Source organism: Xenopus laevis, chromosome 3L (genome assembly GCF_017654675.1).
Source record: "Xenopus laevis strain J_2021 chromosome 3L, Xenopus_laevis_v10.1, whole genome shotgun sequence".
NCBI classification, from domain to species: domain Eukaryota; kingdom Metazoa; phylum Chordata; class Amphibia; order Anura; family Pipidae; genus Xenopus; species Xenopus laevis.
Genome location: NC_054375.1, coordinates 139,525,713 through 139,537,446, shown reverse-complemented (window position 1 = coordinate 139,537,446; position 11,734 = coordinate 139,525,713). Strand labels below are relative to the sequence as shown.

The window sequence follows — 11,734 nt, the reverse complement described above, 5'->3', positions numbered from 1 at the left end:
TGAATTGAGAAAATATGGTGATTTTGATCCGAAAACCTAACTTTGCACACAACGCTACTTTATAAGTAAAGTAAGTTTGTAACCTTGGTATATTGAATTAGAGAAAATCCTAAGCTCATATATATCTATCTATATATATATATATATATATATCTATACATTTACCAGTAGGTCATTGGAGTGGAATCAGGGCATCCCTTTTCAGATTAGAAGAAAGGAGGTTCCATCTTAACATTCGGAAAAGGTTTTTTAAGGTCAGGGCACATGCTCAGATTCAGGGAGATTAGTCGCCTGGCGACAAATCTCCTCTTCTTCGGGACGACTAATCTCCCTGAACTGCCTCCCCTGTGGCTAGAATGTAAGTCTCCGGCGGGATGGCACTCGGAGTGCTTCGTTTTCCGAAATTTCCTCATAAGGCAACTTCGGGCGATTTTGGAAAATGAAGCGTTCCGAGTGCCATCCTGCCAACAATTTACATTCTAGCCACAGGAGAGGCAGTTCGGGGAGATTAGTCGCCCCGAAGAAAAGGAGATTTGTTGCCGGGCGACTTTTCTCCCCGAATCTGAGCGGGTGCCCTGACCCTTAAGGTGGCCATAGACACACAGATCCTATCATACGAATTGAGGATTCCTACGATTTTCGGATCATGTGTGGCGTGTGCCGACGTCTTTTGTCCGGCGGAGATCGGTCGTTTGGTCGATCGGTCAGGTTTGATTTTAACCCGACCGATCCCGCCGGAGCCCATGGCACATCGTAATCCGATCGTTCGGCCATACGGCCGATAAATCAGATTACACCCGATATAGCGATGTTTGTTAATGGCATATCAGGGAAAGATCCGCTCGTTTGGCGATGTTGCCAAACGAGCGGATCTTTGCATCTATGGCCACCTTTACAATGAACGCTGTGAAGTCATGGAATTCTCTTCCTGAAGTGGTTGTACTGGTAGATACATAAGTAGCTGCAAAAAGGTGTTGCCTGGCTTTTTAGCAAGTGAAATATACAACAAAATAAATACAGGGTTTGGAATTAGCTCTTATAACAAAGTTGATTCAGGGACTGTTCCAATTGCCATGTTGGAGTCAGGGTAGAATTTTTATTGAAATTGTAGAGGCTTTAGAACGTTATTTTGCCTAAGATACTAAGATAGTAATTGCAGACAGCAGGCATACAGATAAGTGCATTTCTGCAGTATCAGTGCAAGTACAAAGCTTGTATATAATATAACAAGTAAAGTGATTATAAGTTTATATTCCCTGCAGCAGTGCAGGTAGAGGATTCTACAGGGAATAATGCACCACCCGTTGTGAAATATTAGAAGCCACAAAGAGTCATATGATCATATAAATCAGCAAAGCTGTCAGAGTAAGTGACTAATATCTTCAGCAGTCGGTACAAAGATTATATAAGTAATAATGTATTCCAGGTATCGGTATAGAATGCAATCACACAGGTTATGAGACTGATTCCCAGCATTTGTGCAGATATTAGGTAAAAATGATAAGTGTGTTTCTACAGTGTCACTGCACACAGCATGTACATTATCAGCACAGACAGCAGGTACAGGGAATATAAGTGTGCATCACCATTATCTGAGAAGACAAAAGGTCCAGGCATTGGGAGTGTGCACCCCGATTATAAGCGCAGACAGCAAGCACAGGGATTATAAATGTGCACCCCCATTATCAGCTCAGATAGCAGGCACAGACATTTTAAGTGTGCACCCTCATTATAAGAAGAGACAGCAGGTACAGGGGAATTATAAATGTGTACCTACCCCCATTATCAGCACAGACATCAGGTACAGAGATTATGAGTGTGCACCAAAAATGATTAGTGCAACAGCTGGTCCAGGGATTGTAAATGTGCACCCCATTATCAGTGCATACAGCAGCTACAGGGAATAAAAGTGTGCACCCCATTATCAGTGCAGACAGCAGCTACAGGGAATAAAAGTGTGCACCCCCATTATTGTATCAGACAGCAGGGATTTTAAATATTGCTCTGCCAAGGGTATCTATGTCCTTGTGGCTATAACTGGTGAATGAGCTTCAAGATGATGCAGTTAAATACAATGAAAATTTAAAAAAATAAAATAAAATATATTAAATGATTTTTAAATAAATAAACATAAGAAAGAAGTAAAATAAATTGAGTGCTGCATTTATTTTAACCAAATGTATTAAACAAAATCAATGTGATGATGTTGATTTAAGTTGCAGCAATGTGCACCTTACAGACTCATAGTAAATGGTGCCCTACATGTTTCTGTCCTTAGCATCACTGTAGGTAGCAGGCATAATATATAGTGTGTAGGTGTCCCTAGGATTAAAATTGACAGGGAAAAAACATTATTTTTATTGTTCAAAAGAGCGGTAAAATTAGCCTGTAATGTGATTGTGTTTAAAACTGGTGAAATAATTTGAATAATAAGCAAGGAGGGGAACTAATGGTCGATAGGAGTTGGAATTACACAGCAGTGAACTGCAATCTATTAGTCTTGGATAGCTGCTATTATGTGAAGGAAAGGGGATAGGCAGTTTCAGTTTGTGGACAAACATCTCAGTGGAAAAATCAAACTCATTAAATCCCAATCTTAAAGTTCAATTTATCTAGGGACATCCGGCAGGGTGCAAAGGCAGTTGGGAGTAGCCAATCAGTGTGTGTCACCCATCACCATAGCCAATAATGGTGCAGAACGCAGGGAGAGGAGTGGGCTAATAGAAGGGTGGGTTACACCTGCGTAATGTTGTTATCAATTGGTGACCAGGGTTATAAGAAGAGCGAAAGTTGTTGGGATTAGCAAAAGGAAGAAGAAGTAAAAGGAAGTTAAAAGGTGAGAGAAGGAAACGTGAGACCAGGAGATAAAAAGCCACTGAGCACAAGGGGAGGGAGGAAGCTTAACTGGGAGTTGGGAAATTAAGAATTGAATGAAGGTTTTTTAAGTGGAGTGTATTGGGGGAAATCTAGAAGAGGTAGAAGAGGTAAGGGATATACCAGGCAAAGGGCAACTTAGTGCTTAGGGAAATACATAGATTGAGAACAAAAGAAAATGAGAATTGCAGAAAGAATGTGATGGAGTGTAAGACAAGAGCAGGAGAGAAGAAGATAAAGGAGAAAAGAAGAGGAGAGTGTGAGAGAGAGACATTGAGCGAGTCAGCCAGTCAGACCCGAAATAAGAAATGAGAATTTGAGAGACATTGATGGAGTAAAATATAGTGACAGACTTTGGGAGAAAGAACAAGGTGAGAGAGGAAAGGAGAATAAAAAGGGAGACCAGAGAGAGAGAATTCGGTCAGTGGAATAAGAAGGAATGTAAAATCAAGACGAGGTGAATCAATAGACAATCAGGGGGAACTAGAAGAAAAAAAGAAAACTACAAAATCAGAAACAGCAGAAAGGGAAAGCTAGAGATCAGCAGGGAACAGAAACCGGTGGAGGCGTCTTATAGAATGCCATGCTAAATATTGCAGGTAAAACAAAAGTCTGCTATAACCACTTTATTCTGGGGGTTTAGTGCACATTTTTTTGTTTTTAATCTTATATAAGGACATTTTTAACTTAGAGAGGGCATATAGGCTGAGAATCTGGGGGCAACATACAATTACTTGTTATATAGTCAGGGTTCCCAGGTCTACAGCCCTATTCCATGGGCTCCTCATCGCTAGTTCCATGTTGAGAGAGCAGAAGGCCTATAGACAAGAGGTATGGAGACTCATCATCCTGGAGCATTTTTGCTCCCATCCTACTCTGAAATGAAATCTTCTGGATGCCAGTTTCCAACACATACTCCCTTCCACAAATTAAACCCCAATGTATTAGGATGTCATCTACCATCAGGGACACCACACGGCATTTCAGACATACTTAGCAGACCACTGCCTGCTTCACATAGCGGGATGTTCCCAGGATACCCCACGGTGCAAGGATATGGAAGTTCTTCAGTACCGGGGACTTGTTACGGAGAACAGGGCAACATTTTGACAAAGAGTGGGACCCCGTACACCAACCAGAGTCAAGGAGGTTGGACAGACATCGAACAGGACTGGAGAGGAGGGAATCCAGCTCTAAGCAGTGGTGAGTAAAATTAAAAATATCATTTTTATATATTGTAGTATTACACTGCTGGGAAGCATATTTAGAATATGACATGACATGCAAAACTGACTGAGATGAATATGTCTATTATAAATAGACTGCTAAAGTAACAACAATGACTGAGCAATAATAGCCGAGATATAATTGGCTATAATCAAGGGTGTCACTAATGAAATTACCATAATATAAAACCAAAAAACACAACAGGACTTAATCCCCAGAAAGCAGTATCATTTGGTTTTCGGGGGGATTATATCCTATTGTTTTTTTTTTGTTTAATATTATTATAAATAGAGATAAAAATATGAAGATACAGATATCTAATATTGTTATTTGTCTGATATCCCAGGTTGTGATTACACATATGGGTATTGCTCCATACTTTATAAATGTAGCAGCTTTCTAAAATATTCTCTCCTAATTCCTATATTTCTCACCTAGTTCAATAAGAAGCATATGAGCTTATTCTAACGTACCTTTACAAATATATGTGCGCGAGTGTATTTTGAGCCAGGCAACAGGATTAAATAAGACAGTTATTTATTATAAATAATATTAAATGAGGATTTGAGTATTGGATTATACTTGAAGATAGGTTTCGGCACAATTATGACCCTAATGGCTGCAATAATTAGTTTGAGAGGCACATGTACAGGTATGGGATTTGTTATCTGGAAACCAGTTATCCAGAAAACTCCGAATTACCAAATACCAAATAATCAATATTTTTTAAAAGATTTCCTTTTCTCTGTAATAATAAAACAGTACCTTGTACTTTATCCCAACTAAGATATAATTAATCCTTATTGGAAGCCAAATTGGGTTTATTTAATGTTTACATGATTTTCTAGTCGACTTAAGGCATGAAGATCAAAATTACAGAAAGATCCTTTATCCGGAAAACCCCCGAGCATTCTGGATAACAGGTCCCGTACCTGTACAGGTGAAAATTTTTTGCTGGTTTAGAAAAAGATATGGCCCGAAAAATACATTTAAAATAATCCATGAAATACACAAGAGCAAGAATATGGAGAATTTGCTTTGTATACCTTTACATATGTCATAGCTAGTGAAAGAAGCAGAACATGTATTAAATATTAAAATATATTTATAAAGCTCTGTGATCTGCAGCAGGGCTTTGTAAAAAGGGATACGGCTATAGAAACTCAAATAAAAATAAACACAAAACAAGGTAATAAGCAGAGGAAAGCATGGATTGTCTGTGTGTGAATGTGTTTAGTACCATATCCAGGGTATGATCACAAAAAAACGTAGCACTAGGTGGGAGAGGAGGAAAGCAAATTTGGAAATAAGTAGGCAATTTAGAGAAAATGTGAATGACGTACAGCAAGAACTGGAGTGTATACATTTCAAAAGCCAAATGGATTACAAGACTGGAGCCTTGCAATGATACAATCCCTGCCAGCTCTTGCAGTCTGTATAGTCAGAGAGTACCTGTGCATTCATCTGCAGGGAGTGTGGGTCTTCCAAATTACTTTATTGCCCAAACGTGCTGGTGGGAAACCCTCTTCTTCCTACGATAGTGCCTGCAGTGCAATAATGTAAGACTTATCTGATGTGTGATTCTTTTGTAGGATACAGTGTGTAACCTCATTGTGTAATATTGTATATTATTCCCTTTGCCGTTATTGTTTTGCAGAAAATATCACATATCTCTATGTTATTATCTACATCTACAGCAGTAGGAGTGTTTAGTGTACAACAAAGTATACTGTGCAATAGTAGCTGACGCTAAAGGCCTCGTTTATTAATTTTCTCCCTAACTCATGTGCTAGAGCACTAAGGGTACAAATTACAGCTCTTTAGAAAGCATTTGTGCACTCTGCATTTTGCATTGGATGATAAATCTGGCACAGGGTGCTGAGAATGCCGCCAATGGGCTCCTTGGACCACGCTCCCTAACCTACACAACTGAATGGGGTGCAAGTTAAGGAATGGGCAGGGAGGGGGTGGGAGATGGGACCAATATGGCCTCTTTCCCCTGCTCCATAAAAACAGCCCTGTATGAAGTGTAGGTTCTTGCACTCCAACTTGCACCCACAGATGCTGATGGCGAGGAAGTGCAAAAAAAAAAAATATACCATGGCGCTTGCCCCCCATTTTTTTTTGTTCTTTACACTCTTCCATTTCTCTGTATTTTATTTTCCCTATTACATTGTGGCACTTTTCCCAACATCATTGCTAACTTGAACTTGCCAGTAGCAATGAACTAGGTCTTTGCTTGTCGCATTTCACCTGCATTCGGCGCATACATGCGTCTGTGTGACTACAGCCTCCTTCACAATAATTGAGTGTTCTACTCCTGCGCTCCCCTGCGGCTGAATGGAAGAAAGTGCAACGCAGGGGAGCACAGGGAAAACCGCCCGTGTGTAAGAGCCCTTAGGCTAAGGCCACACTAGGCGATAGCGCCGCGATTTGACTCGCGGCGACTTTTCGCCGCGACTTTTAAGCCGCAATCGCTGGGGAAACTTTTGCGCTGGCGTCTATGGGGAATCTAGTAGCCCTGCGATCTTTTTTCTATTGTCGCTCGAAATCGCCTAGCGAGGCAATTTCGAGCGACAGTAGAGAAAAGATCGCCGCGTGTGTTTTTACGCTGGTGATTTTTCGCGATTCCCCATAGATGCCAGTGCAAAAGTTTCCCCAGCGATTGCGGCTTAAAAGTCGCGGCGAAAAGTCGCCGCGAGTCAAATCGCGGCGCTATCGCCTAGTGTGGCCTTAGCCTTAAACTATAGTTCAACTTCTTCTAGATTCGTTTTCTTAAAAGGATCCCATGTCCCCAAAACCTTTTGGGCTTAATCACCTCCAGTGTCCCGGTTCCCTGGATATAATTATATACCAGGAGTATGTGCACCGGAAGCTATGACTAAGTTGGCTTTTAGAGCTCAGTAGAGGAAGAAGCACGTTCTAGAAGCATCTGATGTGAACCTAAGGGGGGAATGTGGAAGAGTTCAGCAGGGCTACTAGTTGGAAGGGGCCCATTTATCTTTAAAGGGATTGTTCACCTTCAAATTAACTTTTAGTATGGTGTAGAGAGGGATATTCTGAGACAATTTGCAATTGGTTTTCATTTTTTATTATTTGTGGTTTTTGAGTTATTTATCTTTTTATTCAGCAGCTCTCCAGTTTTCAATTTCAGCAATCTGTTTGCTAGGGTCCAAATTACCCTAGCAACCATGCACTGATTTGAATAAGAGACTGGAATATGAATAGGAGAGGGACTGAATAGAAAGATGAGTAAGAAAAAGTAGCAATAAAAATTAAAAAAATAAAGGGAAGACTTATGAAAGGTTGAAGTGAAATTTCAAATTAAAAAAATTAGAATTTCGAGCTAATTTTTGTGTACTTCGACTAGGGAATAGTCCAAATTTGATTCACATTTGAAAAAAAATTCGAAAATTCTAATTTATCATGTACTGTCTCTTTAAAACTTCGACTTCAACCATTCGCCATCTAAAACCTGCCGACTTGTTTTAGCCCTGTTTTAGCCTATGGGGGACCTCCTAGAACCTATTTGGAGTCAAGTGGACTTTGAAAAATCAAATTGTTTTTTTTGGCAAAACTTTGAATCTATTAAGTTGATTCGTACGATTCAAATTTGATCAAAAATGGACCTAGTCAATCAAAAACTGACCTATTAAAAAACCTTTGATTAATTTCGGTTGGTCTTTTTGAATTCAAATTTCAAAGTTTCTCAAATTCGAAATTCGACCCTTAATAAATCTGCCCCTAAATGTGTAGCCTTACAGAGGATTTGTTTTTAGACGGGGTCAGTGACCCCCATTTTAGAAAGCTGGAAAGAGTCAGAAGAAGAATGCAAATAATTCAAAAACTATAAAAAATAAATAATGAAGACCAATTGAAAAGTTCCTTGGCCATTCTACAAAATTCCAAACGTTAACATAAAGGTGAGCCACCCCTTTAAGCAATATGTGAACAAGTGTGATATACTATATAATAGAAAAAGGAGGTACAATAAGGAGAAGGGAAGAGTATGGGAGCACTGTGATGTAGATTAGCACTGCAGCATTCTGGATTTGATTCTCACTAAGTCACTTTCTGGATCTTTCTTTTACCTGGGTCTGTATTTAGCTCATTCTACACTCTCAATAGACAATGTATTCCTGATTAATCCACTAGTTTAAATTGTTTCAACTTTTTAAGGCTCGTTGACAGTTGCTGGAGTAGCCACCTCCATGTAGTATCATAACCAGAAAACGTAGGAACTGGAGAGCCTTCCAATGTAGTTAGTATTTCTTTATTGAAGCACTACATGTTTCGGACCGCTGTCCTTCTTCCCATTGTCTTCATGTATGTTCTACCCATGTCTGTGTGTAGATCATTCCACCTTCTAAAACCATATAGGCAGGTTATTCAGCCCCTAATAAACCTGACCCTAGTGTGGGCATGATACTTACACATTCAGGTATGGGATCCATTATCCGGAAACCCATTATCCAGAAAGCTCTGAATTACGGAAAGGCCGTCCCCCATAGACTCCATTTTTTTCAAATAATCCAAATTTTTAAAAATGATTTCCCTTTTCTCTGTAATAATAAAACAGTACCTTGCCCAACTAAGATAGAAATGATCCTTTTTGGAAGCAAAACCAGCCTATTAAGTTTATTTAGGGGCAGATTTATCAAGGGTCGAAGTGAATTCGTGGTAATTTTCAAAGCAAAAAAAATTCGAAATTCGAAGTAAGTCTTTGGATACTTCGACCATCGAATAGGATACTAAGACTTCAAATTTACTTACTACTAAAATAGTTTGAATATTCGATAATTGAAGTACTGTCTCTTTAAAAAAACTTCGACTTCAATACTTCGCCAAATTAAACCTGCTATGTTAGCCTATGGGGACCTTCTAGACCATTTTTCTAAGTCTTTACACATCGAAGTAAAATCGTTCGATCGTACGCTAAAATCGTTCAAAAAGTTCAATTAGAACGATTTAATCGTTTGATGGAACGATTTTACTTCGATCGTTGATTGCCAAATTCAGTGAAAAATCCTTCGACTTCGATATTCGAAGTCAAAGTATTTTAATTCAATGTCGAATTTAGAATTTTTTTTTACTTCGAAATTCAAACCTTGATAAATCTGCCCCTTAATGTTGAAATGATTTTCTAGTAGACTTAAGGTATGTAGATCTGGAAAATCAGTCCTGAGCATTCTGGAAAACAGGTCCTATACCTGTATTTAAAGCATTTATTGCATAGAGAATTGTTGTTTTTGGGTGCTTTTATTTCTATGCGTTTCCTCTTGAATAACTACTGATTATTTCTGCAGCAAGCAACACAGAAGGGTCTTCTCGAAAGAAGCACACACGTCCCACGTTCACAGGCCACCAAATCTTTGCTTTAGAAAAGACGTTTGAGCAGACAAAATACCTAGCGGGTCCTGAACGAGCGAGGCTAGCCTTCAGTCTTGGAATGAGCGAGTCCCAAGTTAAAGTGAGTCAAAATACTATCATCAGCTACTGACAAATAAGAAATGGACCAGCAACAGAACTTTTATCATTTATACATATTTTTAAAAGTCTGCCCATCACACACCAACCTGACCAACCTGATTTATGTTTCCTTTTTCACTGATTTATATTACAGGTATGGGATCTGTTATCCGGAAAGCAGTTAGCCAAAAAGCTCGGAATTACGTAAAGTCCTTCTCCCATAGACTCCATTACAATCAAATAATCCAAAATGTTTAAAATAATTTCCTTTTTCTCTGTAATAATAAAACAGTCACTTGTACTTGATCCCAACTAAGAAATAATTAATCCTTATTGGAAGCAAAACCAGCCTATTGGGTTTATTTAATGTTTTCATGATTTTTAAATAGACTTAAGACTCATGGAGATCCAAATTATGGAAAGACACCTTTTTCTGAAACCCCCAGGTCCTGAGTATTCTGGAGAACAGATCCCATACCTGTATCTGTTTAAAAAAAAAAAAAAAAAAGTTTTGCTTTAAGGGTGACAAAGCGCACGAAACTACCCCTTCATTGAGATGAACAGCAAGTGGCATTTGCAAGACATTTAAATTATCTCCTACATTTTCCTGCAAATTAAATTCTTTACCCACGACCATTGCCATTGGTCTTTGTAAGAGGCACTTTGTTAGCTACAGGGAGTGTAATTTCATTCAGGAGGCAAAAGTGCCCTCCAATGTGATATAATCCGAAAGGGAATTTCCAAATTACTTTTTTGCATAATAGAAGAAAACATAATTCTAACCAACTTACTTAATATACGTTTATTAAAAATTCTTTTCAAATTGAACTGCAATTAAATAAATGAATAAATAAATGTACCAACATATTCCCAAGGCTGTATTTAATAAATCCTAAATGTACTTTTTGCTCCGTAGGTTTGGTTTCAAAACAGACGTACTAAATGGCGTAAGAAAAGCGCTGTGGAAACGCCAGGGCTTCCGTCTCTGAGTACACGAGCCCCCGGAGACCTAATCCCATCTGACAATGAGGATGATGAATACAGCAAACCGTTGGATCCTGATTCAGACGATGAAAAGATCCGCTTGTTACTTAGAAAACACCGTGCAGCCTTCTCTGTGCTGAGTCTGGCCACCCACAACCTGTAACCATAACCCAACTATTGTTACTTACCCCAGAACCCTGTATCACTACACCTGCACCACCAACCCATTGCCAAAAAGGGTATAATTCCATTTTAAGACTTATGATTTGCCCTCTGTTATTTTCTGGATTTAAACAACCTTAACTACAAAGACATTATTCATTCCCTTTCCAATGTTGTATTTATTTACCCTGACATTTACTTTGTAATACTGAATTTATTTCTGCCCCACACATATGTGACTCAAAGATATCAAATTGTATGAATTTAGACTAAATCCGGAATTCGGTTCGGGATTTAGCCTTTTCCAGCAGGATTTGGATTTGACCGAATCCTTGTGTCTGGCCGAACCGAATTTGCATATGTAAATTAGGGGCAGGTAGAGAAATCATGTCACTTTTCGTCACAAAAGAATTTTCCTGTCCTGCCCCTAATTTGCATATGCTAATTCGGATTCGGTTTGGTATTCGGCCGAATGTTTCACCAAGGACCAAATAGTGGATTTGGTGCATCCCTAGTTTAGAGGAAGGGTGACCTTGGCCTACTGAGCGACTACTGGGAAACAGGAGGTGAGAAAATGAAACCGATTCATTTTTAAAATGTACATTTTACAAAAGCAGTCAAATATAAAAAAAAAAAAATCTATAGCAGACTGTACATTATTTGTAATGTTTGGGTCCAGTACATTTTAGGATTCTACTTTAAAAAAGTGAAAATCTCTATAATAGGGGCTTGCAGAGACTAATGTGTCCATACTCTATGGCCATATTTATATATGGAAACCTGAAAGCTCTTGGGTACAGAAAATGAAGATTCCACCAAGCACCGGACACTTGTGGCTAAATCTGGCAGCAGAGCTGCAATATGTGCACTGACAGTGTAGGGAAACGCAATCTGAAGTCTAGGGCAGCACCAGACCATCATTTGTCCCTGGATACACCAATGCTTTGGTTCATTAACTGTATGTACAACATGCTAAAGAAGCAATGATAAAGAATAAAATTTGCCTGAATGTATATTT

The 11,734-nt window shown here is 39.0% G+C and overlaps 1 protein-coding gene across 1 annotated transcript; it reads left to right on the top strand.

Moving 5' to 3' along the window:
• Positions 1-3,315: 3,315 nt before the first annotated feature.
• On the top strand, positions 3,316-10,948 carry nkx6-3.L (NK6 homeobox 3 L homeolog). The gene is given in 3 exon segments (NM_001099901.1): positions 3,316-4,077; positions 9,408-9,571; positions 10,487-10,948. Coding segments are annotated over 3 exon segments (765 nt in total). The 5' UTR covers positions 3,316-3,707; the 3' UTR covers positions 10,718-10,948.
• Positions 10,949-11,734: the final 786 nt, after the last annotated feature.